We start from the raw sequence: 19,627 nt of genomic DNA on the forward strand, positions 1-19,627 counted from the left end.
GTAAACTTTGTTAGAAATATGATTATGCAAATGTCCTCCTGGCATCCCCTGATTAAGCCTGCTTCCCCAACCCTCCCCCCCCCCAATCCCACCAACCCAATCAAACAGAGAGGACTGCAGCAAGTGAGTCAGGAGATGTTAAATAGACTGCCCCCTTAAACAGACTGCCCTACCTCACAGCACAGATGCCAGCACCCACCCAGCCCAGGAGGATTGAAGAGAATGCTGGGTTTCTGCCTCTCTCTCCCCTTCCCCATCTTCCTCCCCCACCGTCCCCCCAGACAGACGAGACTCTCCAAACTCCCGTCCTCTCTGACTTCCCCCAGACAATTAATTAATTCCTCCCTCCTTATCTCGCCTGCTTATCTGCTCTGAGAGCTCTTCAATTCAGTGTTTAGTTGCTGTTTAGCTAGACACCCCACACCGCACTGGTCAGCTAAGCTCCCTGCCTGCCCGGGGAGCTTTGAACCTCTGAGGAGGGCTCAGAAAATAGCTGTGTGATTGGTAGCAGCTTAGAGGGAACTTAGGCCCACAGTGTTTATCTATTGGAATTAATTTATTTTAGAAAGGCCATCCAAAGTCAAACTGTGATCTGAGTCTGATGTGGCTCACAAAAGGAAAAGCAAGCCTGCTTCAAAATGAGTTCCAGAAAGAGCAGGAACCTCTTTTGGGGGGAAATGCCAGACTTTTAAAAATACAAGAGAACTCGCAGGCTTTTGGCCACCTCCAAACTTCCTCTGAAGCTCTTAGTCTATAGAACATCAGCAGCTGCCAACTGCTCTCGGCTCTGATAGGAGTGGCTGATATTAGTTTTATCCAGAACCTTTCTTCTTAAGGAGATGCATGGCCCTAGTGGGAAGAATAGTGGGCTGCAAGCAGGGAATAGTGTTGTGAGGGATACAGAAATTTATGTAGATGAACTCTCAATCTCAAGATAGTTCCCAAGCTGTATTGGTTAATGTTGTATATTTGTTTATTTGTGTAATGGTGGCATACATGATGCCTAGTCATGATTCAAGGCCTCATTTTGCCTGATATTGTAAACATAAGAAATAGACCTAATTATCTTCTTATTGTCTTGCTCATTGAACCAATCTTATCTCCAGATGAGGACGGTGAACAACAGGCCTATGTGGCCTTGCCAGGTGGATTTAGTTCAGAAAGGAGGCCACAGAGATTGAGACTTTTCTGAACCTTTATATAAGTAACAATAGTGAACCTTAAAATCTATAATTTCACCTTTTCGGGTAGATAATGTCACTGTGATGTTTCTTGTGAAGGCATTTGTCAGGATTTAAATGGTAACTATCTTGTATGTTAGTTTCCAGCTTTTTCTCTCTTTGCTCAAGACAAAAAGATATTTTGAATCCAAGTATTCTTTTGAATCACATACAGTATAGTGTTACATGTAACTGCATTTGAAGACTTCATTTTTATGAAAGGGTTCTGTTAATAATGATAAAACATGACACCAAAACCACAAATTAAATTACCAGAATATGTGCTTAAAATAATGGGCTGCACACATGGATGTGGAGCAGTGTTTGTTACAATATGCAAGGGAAAGCATATGCTACTTCAGGGCAAGATCATAAATTTGCATTGTGCCTTGTCCTGGAAAGATAGGGATTGTAATGCATTACTTATATTTTTACATGGTCTATGAAAACTAAAAGTGTGGGGGAAAGAAGCCTAAAAGCATAACAAGATTATTACACCACATAGGAGGAACCTTGACTCAACACATTCACTCCTGGCAGGTGAGCTGACATGAAGGAGGAAGTAAGCTGCTACAGTTCCATCCAATAGCAGATTACTTTCCCCCTGGAGTAAAGGGGGAGCCAAGAAATGAACTGTGACTCTAAAAATAACAGTTACCTATCTGGCCTACTTTGGGAGCAGTACAGTTACAAGATGTCCCTTACTTAAGGCAGATATTATCATAATCCGGCTCTTAGGTTTTCTTTTCCTTCTGTCTGAGCACAATAGCCTGTCTTGTCATAGGTGCTATATTCTTTTTTCTGTGTACTAACAAAATATTTTTTTTAAATATTGCTAAAGTAACATTTCTTTTGGCCTTTTTAGCAGTGCTATCTTCCATATTTTTAGCTGTCACTTGACAAATAAAAGAATAAATGGATAGAAAACTGTTGCTTATGATACTACAAAGCTTCTCCTTTTGTTTTAAGACCATCAATATATCTACAAGTTCAAGTGATATCATAAACCACTTGAACAATCAGTCTGTTGGTTTACTATGATATCACCAGAACCCCTTAACTTTATATTTATTATATAAATATAATGAATTCCCTCGGGATAATTACTGTCAGTGGTGACGCCATAGTTAAGGGAGTAACATGGTTTACATTTTAAACCTTATTTTGAAACATCAGCATTCAGTTTCCTCATAACATTTCCCCGTGACATTTTGCTTGAACAGTCTCAAGCTAGAAGATTTTTTAAACAAAAATTTCAGGTAAATTCATACTCTTCCTTCAGGGTAAGAATTGTACAAGGTATCTGTGAAGTAAGAGACTTCAAAATGAGTTCTTCACTTTCTGAAAGGGTTCCGAATTTGTCTGTAGCAACTGATCTAAAAAGTTCTCATATATGTTTATGAACTACTCCTGGGGCTACTTAGACTGGCTAATGAATTTTACACATGCTCACAGTCCAGAAGTCTCTGAAGCATTAATACACTTCCTCACAGGTTAGTTGGACGCCTAAGCTTTATTTTAAAAGAGTTTCTATCCCTTTGCCTTGCAAAAACTGCATCAGAATATAAAACAGCTGCTAAAGTAATTTGTTACAGCAATTTCTTTTGGATAACTAAAATATTTGCCTGCTATATCTGCACTCTTGCCTGCTCCCACCAGAAGATTGCTCCTAACTTGATTTCTTGTTTAAAATTCTCTGCCTTCTATTGCATTACAGTGGAATCTCAATATCCCTTGCAGTACCTTTGAAATTCCTGCTTTTGGTTTCAGTGGCACCCTAGGAAGAATTGTAAGTGCCCCTTCTCCAGTGCCTAAGCCAATGCAGCTTCCCCTCTTTGATTTCTGGGAAGACACACTCTGGGTACGTCTACATTTGCCCTGTAGTTCGGACTAGGGAGGCAAATGAAGCATACCGAAGTTGCTAATGAAGTGCGGGATTTAAATATCCCATGCTTGATTAGCATATTCATGGCTGGTCGCCATTTTAAAATGCCGGTAGCCCGAATTAACTCGCCACGTGTAGATGCGGTAGTCTGATCCAAAACCTTTCCCTCGAATTAACTGTTACTCCTTGTGCAATGAGGAGTAACAGTTAATTCGAGGGAAGGGTTTTGGATTGGACTACCGCGTCTACACGCGGAGAGTTAATTCGGGCTACCGTCATTTTAAAATGGTGACCGACCACGAATATGCTAATCAAGCGCGGGATATTTAAATCCCGCGCTTCATTAGCATCTTCAGTATGCTTCATTTGCCTCCCTAGTCCGAACTAGGGGGCAAGTGTAGACATACCCTCCCAGAGAATGAAAGGGTAAGTAATATATCTCCTGTTGGTACTCCTGGGTACCAATATGCTTGGTGCTACAGATGCCAAAATGAAGACATTGGTAGCATTTTGGCTGCATTGATACTAATGATTAAACTCCCACAGTCTTCAGTGGGGCCAGGATTTCATCCACTATCTGCTCTGAAGAGTTTCCAGATAGATAGGATGCACTTAGAAGCCCAATGAAAGATGTAGCAGCATCTTGATCATTCTTTGAACACAACAGTGTGTTTTTTTTTAAGGAAGAAATGTTTGGAGGTCAAGGGAAAAAAAAGACTTCTGCTTTTCAGTTAAACTCTGTTTGATTGGTACTTCATTCTTCCAATCCTTTTCCATTCTTCATTTGCCTGTTTTGCCAACCGATATATCGTATCTGACACCTAGATTAGAAACTCTCTAAGGCAGGGACTGCTTTCTCTTTTCTTGTACAGTATCTAGTAGAAAGGGTGCTGCTGATCTTTAAACAGGATCCTTTGTTGGTACCTTATTGCAGAAGAAATAATAGAGATTCTTGGAATCCATGTGTTCCTTGAATCGTAACTTGACAAAATTACCTCCCTATAAATTAGAAAAGACTGGAATGCTTCGTAATTTAGTATTTGCTACCGTACAAACGGTCTGTGCAGTGGCAGCAACCACAGGGAGCAAGATGTCAGAAAGGCTGCACTGCTGTGGCCTGAGTACAAGGTGATTTTCAAAGGAGACTAGTGAATTTAGGTGCCCAAAGTCTATTGAATTTCAGCAAGACTTGAATGACTAATTCCCTTAGTCTTCTTTGAAAGTCTCATTCTTTGTTTCCAGAGCTGGTAATCCGGTATTTTTCATGAGCACTAAATACGTGTTCAGATTTCAGCTTCAATCCTGCAAAAACTTATGTATGTATCCGTAACCCCATTGACTTCACATGTTGGCTAAACCAAAGCCTGGGTATTTTTTGTTTGTTTGTTTTCCAAAACATTTGACCTTCAAATATAAGTTCTTCCAAATACATTTCTACTTCCTTGAATCAGGCCTTGAATCAGGCCGCTGATGTATTAACAGGCAGTAAGGGAGAAAAAATCATTACTGAGGGCAGAAGTGAATTTGAAAGCAAGCAGACTATTTAAAATCCCTTTCCTGTAAAAAAGTGGAACTTCTTAAGCAATATCTATCAAGTATGAAATAAAAAGGAAATTGGGAGAGAAATTATTCTCTTGGTCATCACACAAATACTTATTTATTGACTGATTGAACTTTGGTGGGAGTAGTCTTGGTGGCACAGAGGTAATTTCTGAAGTTCCCCACACAGCTATGGAAACCCTAAACATAAGCTATGAGGGAGAAAGAATATGTATAATTTTTGCTTCTACATTTCTTTTCCATTTCCTTAGCCGTTTCTGTTTACATTTTGGAAAATGAGTGGAATTTTGGTAATTCCTGTGATCTCTGGCAGCATATGTGGACAAAAAATGGAGGCTTATTTTTAAATGTTTTATGTCCTGTAGGTCTGTGCTGCTTGGAATGGATTCTTGGTTAAAAATAGCTATGAGTGTCTATCGTAGTCACATGAGCAACGCCTCTTCAAAACACACACATTTTCAACTAAGCATCCATTTTGACTTGATCCAGCAGGTTACGTAAGCACATATATAACATTAAATACAGGCAGTCCCCGGGTTACATGGATCCGACTTACATCGGATCCCTACTTACAAACAGGGTGAGGCAACCCCACACTAGCTGCTTCCCCCCAGCAGACCAGGGAGACGCGAAGCTAGCGCCTCCCCGCAGCAAACCAAGGAGACGCGGAGCAGCTTTTCTCAGCAGACACCTCAGCTTGAGAATAAAGGACTGAGGGAAGTGAGGTGTGGGAGAATAAAACTGAGCTCTGGAGAAATGTTTGGCTAGAGTATCCCCTACAATATGCACCAGTTCCGACTTACATACAAATTCAACTTAAGAACAAACCTACAGTCCCTATCTTGTACATAACCCGGGGACTGCCTGTACATGAATAGCCCATATGTTCTTAGAGTACCTTGGTGAATCTAGACCTATAAGAATTGTTACTATGATACAAAATAGTTTAATAGAAATCCTCTGCTTTTAGAAAAGATTATGGGGTGGGGTGGTTTTTTTTTTTTTGGTTTGGTTTTTTTAAGTTTAAAAGCGGAATACATGTTTTCTTTAGCTGTAAAAGCACAATCAAGGCAACATGATAAGTGAGTCAGTGTTGTAAAAGTAAAACTAATTTTGCCTTCACTCACATGAGCTATAGAAGGAGGAAGCTTTATTGTCCCTGGGAAGGTGATAAGGCAGAGTAATTGTATATTATACTGTCCTGGAACATCTGCCTGAAGACTGTTGGAGCAATTCATCTATCATGGACGATACAGCATGTTTTGTCTTTCTGCTCTAACCCATCCCCACTGCTGGCCTGCACGAAGGTTTTGATAGGGCCTGTGCCTGGGCTGGGGCTCACATTAATCAGTCCCCTTGTTCAACACTCCAGCTGACATAATTACAACCTGCGCACAGCAGTTATTCAAGTCGAGTCCTTGTCACTCGTGGTGCGAAACTACACAGCTCAGATCCCGAAGGAGATTGCCTTATCACACAGAACAAGGGCTCACAGGAGTTGAAGAGAATAGAAATGGGAAAATGTCTTCCGGGAGTACTATATATTCCTTTAAAATAAGACATTTGAGAGACTTACAAGGGACAAAGAGAAGCATTGTGCAAGATCTGAAATGAACAGGTTATTATTTTTAAAAGGATTACATAGGCCATTTTTGTGAAATGGACATGGATTATTAAATAAATTCAGTGGCCTCTTTCTCTCTTATCATTCAGTGAGTCTGCCCTATTAGTTTTCTTCAGAAGTGATAAAATAGTTTTAGACTTGTAAAAGGTTTAAGTATCTCTCAGTAGAAATAATCAGAACACAACCAATAAAAGTGCACATATTATACCAGTAAAAATGGCACACACGTAAGGGAAAGTCTGTAAGGATCAGAGTTAAAGGTAAAGGAAAGTGCTTGCAAAAGGGCTTTCAAAGATGAGCAAGTTCATTAGTTTCTGCTATAGTATGGTATAGGAATGTGAAAGATGAAGCCAGTTTCCCAGCTTCATATTTTACCATTTTTTCTCTCTTAATATTAACCCTCTGTAGGACAGAAAGCAGGTCCACAGCACCGTGTAACGTTTCCCTTCCTGACTTACCAACACTTTAAACTTTTATTACTAACATAGTTATTTTTTCCTGGCAGAATATTTGAGTAGCATAAGTGTAGGTTGATTTACGTTATTTGGCTCTAATAAAAATTTCTAATAAAACATGTTCTTATTGGGACATTTGTCCAAAAAGTTCTTTAAAAAAAAAAAAAATTGAGCGAGATCTCCCTCTACCTCTTCCCTGCAAATGGTTAATTCAGATTTGAGTCAAATCCTACACTTGAATCCATGGACTAACAAAGGTTCTGTTAAACAATGTTAATGATTTCTGATTTCATTAAAATTTTATTCCTAATACTTAAACATATATCAGTGGAAATGCATGCAGTTGAAAAATCTATAGTAAATTATCTTTTATTGGTGAGAAGATGTGATATTTAGAGTGTAAGATGCCTTATCTGAAGCAGACGGATTGAAATAAGAGTTGTAGACACACTTTTAGTATATATTTTTCACAGCATTTGTGTGTTCTTTCTTCTCTGTGTGTGTAATGTGGGTTAAGTATACAGTTTTATAATGTATTGGGTGAACCACATAGCATTTCATAATTTCTCTTGGTGACATGCACAGCACATTTTACTTTATGTATGACTTTGCTATTCAGTGACTTTTCAGAGTCACTGCTTTCCAAGATATAGTCCCCCCATAGTGCAAGTATTGCTGACATTCTTTCTTCTTTAGGTGTACGGCCTTACCATAGGCTGTTTTAAAATGCATTTTGTTTGGCTGAGTTCAGGTCATCTGTCATTATTAACCATTATACCAATCTTTCATATTATCCACAAATTTTATCAGCAGTGATTTTATGTTTACTTTCAAAATAGTCTTTCAGGAAATTAAGATGTAATTCCAATGATAAATCTGAATAGTGGAAATGAGAGAGAGAGAGAGAGAAATTGGTCTCTCAGCTTCATGGGGAGGCAGGAGTGGCAAAGGGTAGAGGGGAGGCAGGCAGTACATTAGCATAAAAAATAATGTAGAACAGAGGTAATAAGGACAATACTGCTCTTGATGCTAACCCAGGCAGCAGAGCAACAGGATATGCCCTCTAGGGAGCTCTGTCTGCTACCAGAATGGCTGAAAGAGCTGACATAAAGGCCAGTTGGAAGAAGGGCCATCTGCAGCCAAGACTGACAAGCAGCCTTTAGGGTTTGTTGCTATCATCTGTGACTCCAGCAAAGTTAGGAGTCCTTTTGATCTCCCTACATACAGCCTGCAGAATCCAAACCCTTTCGTAGCCTCCATCTGTGCATGTGTGTTTGTGAGACCATTTTGTGTCTTACTGAGGCTTCACAAACTGTGAGTTTACAGTCACTTGAATTTTTCACTGTAACTTTAGGTGATTGTTTAGAAAAGTACAATAGAAAAGAGTTGACATTGAAGGGCAGGAAATGCACATCTTCACTTAGTCTTATTCCATCTAGTTTACTTTTTTAATTGGCTGCTTTCCCTGGCTCCATTTCAGCAGTATACTTAACCAAGCATATAGCATTAAGCTTGTGAGAAGTCTCATTGAAATAGTCAACAGGACTCCTGGTACTTAAAATTCCACTTGTCTTGAAGATTCTTGCTGAATCTTAAACCTATGTTAGGTCAAACTCCCATGCCCACCAGTGCTCTTTTGATCCTCATTATCATCATAGTATCTTCCCAAAACACACGTGCGCACAACAATCCGTCCTCAAGCTGGCGTCTTCATTATCCAGCCCACAAAAATAAGAAAGGAAGGGGGGAATTGCCCTCTTACCCCCAAAAAAGGAATCCAGTGATTATTCTCAGTTAGTGTGAAATTCAGTCAGAGCAGAGATTTGATGCCTGATAATCCCCTCCTGTTTCTGCCACTTAAACTCTTGGAAAGGCTGTGCAGGGATGTGTACAGGAGATGCTTCTAAAGAGCATTCTGGGGCCAGTCCCAAAAAGGGTGGATCAGACTTGGCTATTGAAGGAAGGCGTTTAGACACACCACTGTATGTACACTACACAATTTTAATGGCTGGGAACCCACAAGAGGTTGCAGAGAGGTTGCAAGTATTGTTTGTTCACCATAGCTTTGGAGGGAATGATGTTGAATCCTGAACAAGGGATGGATTATATCGTTCCAGCACCTAAATAATTCCTTTCAAAAAGTCCATTTGCTGTAACTTGGTATATGTGGGAGTAAAGTTTTACGCAATGAGATCATCTTTTTGAGAACATACATTTAAAATAATCATTTCCTTAAAATTAATCCATGTGCAGTATAAATAAATTGTGAGTATTTTGCCCAAACTACAATTTGAACACACTATTCTGCTGAAGAACACTGGGACACAAGTAGTAACTTGTCAGTTTCCCATTCATTTCAATGTTGACACACAAATTCTTTCTGCTGCCCTACAGGGCCCTGCTACTTTTTAGCAGCCAGCAGTGGACATCTGTCACACATAATGTATGTCATAACAAATAGATCATTATAAATGAGAGCTATAAATGTAGGAAAAACTGAAAGGATTGTTATAATTACGCAAAAGTGTGACTTCAATACTCTCTAAGTAGATCCCAAATAGTTTTTGGTTATTTTCTTTGTAAAACATAGAGTATGTAGTCAAAATACCTGAACATGGATTATTCTGTTTTAATGTTGTTTTGTTGTTTCTGTATGGCAATATGGAGGACTGATTTGACTGTCATTTGTGTTGAGCTTTTGGTTGTGTTTTTTCTGTTACATTAACTCAGTCAAATTAGCTTAGCATGACTGAGAAACCTCATCGAGACACAGGCTAACTGTCAGATGTTTTAATTTGTACCTTGATGAGCTTTTCAAACATGTTAAGCTAATTTGAATGAGCTAACACATCCCTTTATCCCTTTAAAAGCACATCCCTTTATCTCATTAAGACAAGGCCATTTGATGGCTCTTTGGGGTATGTGTTTCTTCTAGGGCCTGACCTCTTGGTAACCTTCCTAGTGTAGTCCACTTTAGTGATTTTTTTTCCAGAGTCTCAAAATTAAATGTTATTCTGAAAGCCCTACCTCTTAGGTTTATGTGAAAAACACAGCTTTAATTTAACAAATAAAACAGTTTCTAACTCACCTAGCTGCAAGAATGTGACCCAAAGTCTTGGAATTTTGTTTAAATCTTACAAATTTTAAATTAATCTCCTGATGATATTTTGAAGTTTGGCTTGTGATATTTGAGGACTTTGAGGCTGGCTGTTCTTCTCGTGTATTTCCCTACAGCACTGGAAAGGTATGTTTACACTAAAGTTTAAATTTGTGTACTAGAACAAATATTTTTGGAGTGTTCAGACTAACATACAAACATGATAGCAAACTCAAAATAATTGGAATAAATTATCTCGAGTTTAAAAGTCTAGTGTAGACAAACCTTGCATACGCAAGCTGTTTCTTCTGGACAGTTAGGCAGGAAGCTTACCTCCTGAGTGAACGTAGAGCATGAATAAACCAATTTCTCTACATCTTGCTTTAACACAAAAATACTGTTCACGAAAAGGAGCACCTATTTATTCACTTTCACTTTTCTTTCTTACTGAAACAGCTTGCATGTTGAACAAGCTAATTGGAGAAAGAGTGGTTTCTCATGCATTGTGCATGAAAGAATACCCATCATAACTATTCAGCTAGACCTACCTGTAGGCAAGAAGCATTCCTTTAAGTGATTATGGCTATGGATAGGCCACCTTTTAATATATTTTACTTTTTTAAAAATTGGTGATTTTGGTTGAGAAATGTAGTTGTTTGCATATTTCCTCTGCTTGTGTGTGCACATCCCTCCCTCTCCCCAGCTGTATTGGCATAGTATGTACAGTTTTAGTAGTTAAGTTTTCACACACTGGTGAGCAAGACTCCTCTGGTTTGGGCTGTTGGCAGATGTTTGTGTTAGGAGTAGTTTTCTGAAATATCAGTTGGTACTTGTTAGCAATTGTTTGCAGAGTTCTCAACTGTAGAGATGGCTCTTTCTTTCTCTAGTGGATGGAATTTTTGTGGTTTACTTTATTTTTTTGTTGGTGAATTTACATTCTGAATTGCAGTTTCAGAGTAGCGCTGTTAGTAGTCATTGATTTAATTGCAAAGGTTACAGGAGCAGGTCCCTTCTGTTGATTAGCTAGTGTAAGAGAAATAATTCATATTTTAAAGTTTAAAGTAACTTATTTCTCCAAGATTGACTATTTCCCTCCATCCTTTTATATCTCTATCATGCGGTTTTATTTGTATTTGCCATTTATTTTGATGTAGTTAAATGCAAGGTCAGACAGTTAGGAAGAAACACTATAGGTCACATTTAAGCAATGAAGAGCTGTTTTTTGGGAACCAGGAACTCTGAAATGTACTTAAAGGTCATGGTGGATTAACCACTGAACATGAGCTTTTGAGTTTTGGCAGGTAAGAGATTGAACTTGATTCCGGGTTGTTTAAGCTAGAGAATATTGAGTAGAACCATGGAATGGTGTTATCACTGTACACAGTAGAATGTTAATATGATCACTACTGGAGTACTGTGTCCAATTCTGGTGTCCACACTTTCAAAAGGATGTTCATGAATTGGGAATGGCTCAGAAAAGAGCTGCAAGAATTATTAGAGGTCTAGAAACAAACCTTACAGTTAGATTAAAGGAGTTAAGGTTAAGAAAAGGTTAAAAGGTGACTTGATTATGGTCTACAAATGCCTACATAAAGAGAAGATTTCTGATGGTAGAAGACACTTTAATCTAGCAAACTAAAGCATAGCAATATCCATTGGCTAGAAACAGAAGCAAGACAAATTCAGATTAGAAACATGTCAGTTTTTTAACAGAGAGTGTCAATTACCATTGAAACAGTTTACCACTTTCCACGAGCACTGCCATTTACCACTTTCTACATCACATGGATTACTTAAATCAAGTTTGGATGTCTTCCTACAAAAGATGCTGTCGTTCAGCCAGACTGTATGAGCTTGATGCATGAACCACTGTGTGAAATTCAATGGCCTATGTTATGTAAATCAGATTAGATTATCATAATGGCCCTTCTGGGTTTTAAAATCTGTGAATCTTTTTTATTTTAGTTTAAATCGTAAGTATGAAAGTTAAGCTAATGACAGTTTTCCAAATTGGTTGAGTGTTTTCTGAGTAGTGAGTGAGACTCCTGTGACTTGGTCTGTTTTCTGGTTAGTAAATGGATTAGGATTCTATAGTAATGTAGGTAGGTTTCAGCAGAAATGTGCTTCATTTATTGTAAGAAATTATCTCTCTTTAAATATTGGGCTACTTTATTAACTACTGGTTTAAAATCCTGTTTGCCATTTCTATTTCTTGTAGTTTTGCTGCAGTGTTTAATCGGGGTGACTGACGTATGGCCCATAGATTAGATCTAGCCTGTAGAACAGTTTTATCCAGCCCCATACTGGCATTTCTACACAACCCCAGCGTGCACTACAAGAGACATGCTTTGTTCAGCATATCAGTATGTTATGTACTAATCTCCATGTGTAGACCTTGCTAGTGTGCAGCTTATGTACAGGACTGTGTGCACTATTGAACATTTAGGGCATGTCTAGACTTGCTTTTTCTTTCAAAAGAAGATATGCAAATTCGGCACAAATTTGCATATCTTCTTCCGATCACTTTTTCAAAGGAGGCTCTTTCGAAAAAGAAAGTAGTCTAGATGCGGTTCTTTCAAGAAAAAAACCCAGCTCCACAAATCTCATCTTTTTGTTACTATTTATTATTTATATAGAACCATAAATATTTTTGATGAACACACACAACAATACTGCCTTAAGAAACTAACAGTCTCAAATTCTGGCAGACAAATACACTGTGGGACGAAAAAATCAAGCACAAGATATTGAGGGTACAATGGCAGTGTAGCGATTGACACTGGAAGACCTCTTTAAGAGCAGTGTCTTTTAAAAAACCACTTGGATATGAGAAAGGGCACATAAAGCCCCGTTTCATAATTTTGTGTGCTACATTTAGGTATCTTGATGCTTTATGCTCATCTTGATGCTTTGATATTCATTTGGGTAACTGAATCTCTGAACTGTAGTTAGGGTCCCAAAATCTGCATACAGGTATATAGAGATTGCGTAGTATGGGTTTAGGCACCTCAGTTTCAAAATGTGGTTCTTATTGGACAAGAAGTGGATGACATATGGAAGACAGAATAGAAGATGTGAGATGAAGAGTAGAAGTCAATGGGTAGCTCATAGGGAAAGAGGACTGGGTATTGTGTTCAAATATGAGAGACGTGCCTGAAGTAATAGAAGTAATAGAAATATGAGACGTACAGGCAGTCCCTGACTTACATGGATCCGACTTACGTTGGATCCGCAGTTACGAACACGGACTGCGGGACCTCGTGGTCCCGCCGCCCGTGTACTCCCGGCGAGAAAAGCTGCTCCGCGTCTGCCTGGTCTGCAGACCAGGAAGACGCGGAGCAAAGCCGCGGAGGGGCTCCGGCAGCGGAGCAGGGGAAGCTGGCAGGGGGGCAGCCCAGGAGCCCTGGGCTGCTCTGCTGCCCGAGCCCCTCCGCGGCTTTGCAAAGCCACGGGGGAAGCCGGCAGCGGGGCATCCAAGACGCGCCGCGGCTGTCCCGCTGCCGGCGTCCTCAGAGGCTTTGCTCCCCATCTCCCTGGTCTGCTGGTCTCCAGCAGACCAGGGAGACGGGGAGCAAAGCCGCGGAGGACCCGGGCGGCGAGACCGCGGTGCGTCTCGGTCCGCCGCCCTCGTCTTCCTGGTCTGCTGGGGGCGGGGGGGGGGGGGGAACAGCTAGTACGCCCCCCCCAGCAGACTAGGCTTTTCTCCGATCGCCTGTGGCAGAGCAGCTGGGTCGCTGCCGGTTGGTCCCGCAGCGCCACTCTGGGCACTACTGGACCAACCCGGCAGCACCCCAGCTGCTCTGCCCCAGGCGTCCTGATTCAGCTGCTGCTGGTCAGTTTCAGCAGCGGCTGAATCAGGACGCCTGGGGCAGAGCAGCGGGGGTGCTGCTGGGTTGGTCCAGTAGCGCCGGAGCGGCGCTACTGGAGCAACCCAGCAGCACCCCCGCTGCTCTGCCCCAGGCGTCCCCAAGTCAGCTGCTGCTGAAACTGACCAGCGCTGACTACAGGAAGCCGGAGGCAGAGTTGCTCTGCCCCGGGCTTCCTGGAATCAGCTGCTGATCAGTTTCAGCAGCAGCTGACTTGGGGAACTTGGGGTTCTTAAGTTGATTCTGTATGTAAGTTGGAACTGGCGGTCAGTTTCAGCAGCGGCTGAATCTGGACGCCAGTTCCGACTTACATACAGATTCAACTTAGGGACTGTAGGTTTGTTCTTATCTTGTACGTAACCCGGGGACTGCCTGTACTAGAAAAGGTGAGTCTGAGAGTACTAGCTTTTGCTTGGGTGTAGTAGTAAAAGATGGGAAGCCAGTGAAGGGATTCAAGGAGGAGGACTGACTTGCGGAATATGGTAGGAAAGGAAGAAGATTCTTACAGCGTATTTTGGCTGGAATGGAGGATGGGATGGGATGGAATGAGAAGCAAAAAGGTGAACATAATACTTCCCATTGTTTGTATTCAAGCACTTTGCCAAAAAAGGAAAACACTGAGATGTGGATGAGGCTTTTAGACGTAAAGGTAGCGAGAGAAGGATGGCTTTCGGTGATAATGGGGAAAGATAAAAAGTAAACGATCAAGAAGACTTAAGACAATCTGACCACTATTTAAATGTCATCCTTTATTTCATAACATTTACCACAGTGTAATATGTGAGATATACAGCCACATTTTCCTCTCCTATGAACAGAAAGCTAATTGTAGATTTCAGATACCACTGTGGAACTATTGGCAGCTACTGATTTCATCATGTTTGAACCACTGTACATGATTCATACACATGAGACCATTCTCCCTCCTCCTGCCTCATACCTTGAGGAAAAGTTTCCATCTTCCTATTTATCATCACCTGCAGCAATCTTAGGAGATCTGCACTGCCCTGTAACCGCATTTTAAAGGGGCTCAGGAAACACTTAATCTACACCTTTCCATGCCCTGTGGCAGCACTCATTGTGTGGAAGAAAGAGGAGAGAGAAATCTTCCTCTCCTCTTTTCTATGGCTGCATTTTCACATTTCTCTAGACAATAACTGCAAGCTACTTCATTCAGTACCATGAATATCCATTCTGTGAATACACAAATAATAAATACCACACATACATAAATTTATTCAACCCTAAGAAATAACTTATAAAGACAAAAACATACTTGTTCATATTAAGGAATAACAGTAATAATTTAATTTAAAACAATCTCTATTTTTGTGTTACTGGAATGTGGACCAGTCTCTTAAAAGCTGTTTTGTTTATTTGTCTGGTATAATTCAAGAGCTGAACGAAAACCCCAAAGACTGACTTTATACAGATTTTGAGGCAGAAGAGTTCCTCTTGGCCTGAGCTCTTCATTGCTAAATTTCAATATAAAGGCAATCTTCAACTCAGAGTTCATAAACTTCTGAAAGTTGAGTCTACAACACATGTCATTTGTTTAACTATCATCACTATTCCAACTCTATAATATTTAACTACATGTTTATAATACCACAATTTTAGTGCAAATACAGAGCTTCTTAAAGTCACAGACATATAAATACAACCGGGTTGGGCAAATTAAGGCTCACAGGCCAGATCCAGTCCAGAGGGTTAGTCGCTGGTGGGCCCCCACCTCATGTTTACCTGCATCTCCGCAGATATTGTGAGTAGCTGGAAGTGTCATCCTGGTCCACAATGCTTCCCACCACTTGCATTGGTCATGAACATTGATTCACAGCCAACTAGAGCTGCGATCCTCTGATACCTGCAGTGGCGTAGATAAACATAGAGGCGGTGGCCCACCAGGGACTAACTTTGCAGGCTGCTATTTTTTTATTGCCCACCGCTGAAATACAGTCTTTTGAGTTAAATGATTTAAATTCCATGAGTATAATATGAAATACGGTATTTGGTGTTTTGTATGTAAGATATGGAATAATGTATTTGCCAAGCACTAGGGACAAGACTGATAATAGAACAGGCAGTCAAGGCACAGCAAATAATTAAAAAAACATTTTATATGCAGTACATTATTGTCATGTCATATTTAAGGGTATTACTTGGCTTCAAAAGTGCCTAGATTTGCAGTTGTCACCTTCATGGGTTATTTTATTATCACAATCCCTGCACTGCAAACTAATAAGGGAAACCATTTGTAATGTCTTATGATCTCTTATTTCTAACTTACTATTAGCCATTCTGTGCTCAACAGATAGACAAACGTTTCAATTGTTGAGTTGATCAGCACATTGCTATGTTCAGTCACATAATGACGGTTTTAATGATGGTTAAACAAATGAGACTTTAAGATAGTACAATTTACATTGGTTACAAGTGCAGAGATTAAATGATACAGCACTTCCCTTGCATACAACTTGAGCAGGTAATATTTCCTGCACCACTCTTAGATACATTTCTGAAGAGCTTTCATATTTCACAGAAATATTTTCAAGATATTGAAAGAACATTTTTTTTGTAAATGCCTTAAACATCTAAGACAATGGTTAGTTTTCTAGCGCTCAAATTAATATTCTCTTTCATTTTCTGTTTAGTGGATACCTGACACAATATTCCTGATTTGTGTCCTGCTTTCTAAACTCCTTTTAAAAAAAAAATCACACATTTTACTGTAACAAAACTTAGTTTTAGGGTCCGATCCTGAGACATACTAAGAACCCGAAATTCCCTTTAATTTCAGTAAACATGGTACATTCCTTCTCTGACATGCTAAAGCAAATGGACAGGACGGAGGGTGAGCTTACACAGCTCCAGGAGGCAGATATTAGCTTTATGTGACCATCTCTGTTACAGAGGAGCAAGCATTCCAAACAGAATTGATTTGTGATAATCAAGCCCATCCTAGTTGTTTGTAGGTGCCTATCACTGTGATATATCAACACCACTCTACCATGTAGGTGCCTAGATTCTCAAAGCTCCTACATAGGCAGGTTTGGGCTGAATGCCATCTTTAGCGTCATGAACACTCATCTTATTAGAACTTATTTTAAATATTGTTTATTTGAATGTTTGCTTTTCCATTAATGTTTAAAACTTAATTTTTACTACATCCATTTAACTTTTGAGTAAAGTTAGTGTCCTTTAACTGCTGACATTTAAAATGAATATGGAAAAATAGAGTCTACAGTACTAATAAAGTATTTCCAAGCAGAAATAAGTCAAAGCTCTTCTTTTCCTTGCTTTGATATAGGTAAAATATATCAATGACTTCTGCTTTTAAAAAAAACTTTCTATGAAGTTGTAGAGTTGTTTTATTGTTTTTTTAATTGATACTGAATAATCAGGAAATTCTAATTGAAGGATAAACTGTGGGGGGTGGGAATTTGGGGATTTTTTAATAGAAATTTGTTATCACTTCAACCTTTATTCTATTTTTGGAAATGAGATAAAAACCTTTGACCCCAGATTTTTTAATGTGTAAAATAAACAGTTCATCTTTACATGCCAGCTCCTTTCAGATCAGACAAACCCTGAGTTTATAAGCTCTCCAGGAGCTAAAGGACTATCCTTACAAAATCAGTTGCAAGACTGCTAGGGTCTATGAACTTTGTAGAAAAGGTTCATGTGAACTCCATGTGAACTTTTTAACATAAACATCAATGCTTTCCTTCACCTAGACCCTATTTAAAGGGATGGTGATCAAAAAAAGTGAAACAAATAACAGTTTTGCTAGGTTAAGCAGTTTTGCAGATATTATATCCCCCACTTGTTTCCTCCCACTCCCCAGAAAAAAATTAGAAGACTTTTGAAGAGTAAATAAACCCTATTTATTTTGTAAAATTTGTAACCTTCCAGATTCGTAATTCATTGGAAATTTCCTCACTTTCAGAGATTTCAACTTGAATACACGTTTCTGTGCAAGTTAAGAGTATGTCAGAATCTTGCATAACATTGAAAGCTGTTTACTAATATACCTGTAGAGAACCTTATGCCTCTCCTTAATAATAGCAGGATTTAATTTTCAGTGCTTGAATACTGTTGGATGGCCACTCAGTGTATAGGTGCATGTATAATATAATTTAAATATTTCTTTTATTTTCATTTTTTAGGTCTAATTGTGCTGAAAATATCCGTAAGCATATCTTACACACAGGAAAACATGAAGGAGTAAAAATGTATAACTGCCCCAAATGTGACTATGGAACAAATGTCCCAGTGGAATTTCGCAACCATCTAAAGGAACTGCATCCTGACATTGAAAATCCTGATCTAGCTTACTTGCATGCCGGTAAGACTATATTGTTTGTTTACAGATGTGACACTTTTCTAAGTGAGCACCTTTAAATGATCTCAATAACATTATTGCTGGCTTTTTTATGTTGCTTTGATTCTGAAGAAAACAATGATTTTAAAATGGACTAAATCAACTTTAAGATTTCACTAAGGGATGAAGGTGATGTATTTAGTATTGAGACTCGTCTGCATTTCACATATAAATTCTGTATGTACATTTATAAACGGGAGATATGTGCATCCAGTTTAGCTGAGCACCTCTAAAACCTGGATGAATTTATGTAAAAGGTATTGTTTACATTTTATGTTCTTGTTTTTAAAAAGTGGAATGATACAATGACATAAGGAAGTGAAGTTCTAAATTAATACAAGTTGAACCTCTGTATTAATTTAGCACTTCATTAATATGAATTAATACAAGTTTACTCCTGGCCAGTGCTTAACCAAAGAATTTGCCAGACCACAGAAGGATAATATTGTCTTGCAGCATTTCCAACATTTCCACTGTTTACTGGGCTCCTAGAAGACATTTAGGGGTAAGTTAGAGCTAAATAACAGCACAAAACACTGAGAGCCAGGACTGGTGGCTGTAAACAAACTTTATGGGACAGTGGGAAACTTGGCCACACCCATTGTAAGTGGACATGAAGATAACTAAAATCATGTCGTAATACAGATGTTGCCAGACCAGAGAGTGGCTGATAGAGAGGTTCAAGCTATACAGTATTTCAAAACTCCTGAGAGTTCACAAAAATCAGCAGAAAACTTCATATGATAAACTATAACAGCAGAGAAGCAGACTTTTGTTAGTATTATGTGAACATGGAATTGCTAGAATTTTTTTAAAAAAATAGGCTGTTGATTTCATGAAATGGTGTAATAGGGCTATAACAGTCTGCTTTTCTTCGTAGTGCTTCTACCTGCCTTTGTGCTGAGTGTTATTGTCAGTTCATTCTGGCCCTTTGCTGTTCTAAATGAAAGTATTATTTTCTGTGCCCCTCAAAACAAAAAGTACAAGTACAGAAAGTTACTTTGTATATATTAAGACAAAAATGCTGATATGCCATGTGCAAAGCACTACACTAGGAAACACATAAACTTTAAGTATGTGAGGAGTCCTATTGACGTTAATGAGATACCTATGTACTTAAAGTTAAGCAGGTGTAAAGTGCTTTGCTGGATCGTAGCCTATATAATCAAAGGACACACACACACATATGAATTAAGCTTTTTTGTGCTTTGTCGTCTTTTATTTATATTTATTTATAAATGGCTTGCATGGTTCTTTACAGAGATTTTAAAATGCACATGTTCCCTTATTCCAAAGAATGTACTTTCAAAATCAGTACCAACAGAATATAAAATAAATAAATAGAAGAACAATAAAAAGGTGGGGAGAGAGCTAAATAAATAAAAATAATGTGAAGCGTAGAAATAATGAGAAAATTAGAGACTTTCTGGAAGTTTGAAGATGAAGATTGAGAGAGGACAAGGAGAGCACAAGAAGGGAAGTTAGAATGCAAACCAAAAACGTTTGAAGAGGGATTTGAAGGATGACACTAAGTGAGCC

General features: G+C 39.1%; 1 protein-coding gene across 1 annotated transcript in view; it reads left to right on the forward strand.

Moving 5' to 3' along the window:
* The window catches only part of ZNF407 (zinc finger protein 407), a 454,103-nt gene that overhangs the window by 289,162 nt on the left and 145,314 nt on the right, over window positions 1-19,627 (forward strand). Inside the window, exon 8 of the mRNA XM_006121401.4 lies at window positions 17,874-18,052. Coding sequence (XP_006121463.3) covers window positions 17,874-18,052 — 179 coding nt within the window. The remainder of the gene's footprint in view (window positions 1-17,873; window positions 18,053-19,627) is intronic.

Source organism: Pelodiscus sinensis, chromosome 2, assembly GCF_049634645.1.
Source record: "Pelodiscus sinensis isolate JC-2024 chromosome 2, ASM4963464v1, whole genome shotgun sequence".
Lineage (NCBI taxonomy): Eukaryota > Metazoa > Chordata > Testudines > Trionychidae > Pelodiscus > Pelodiscus sinensis.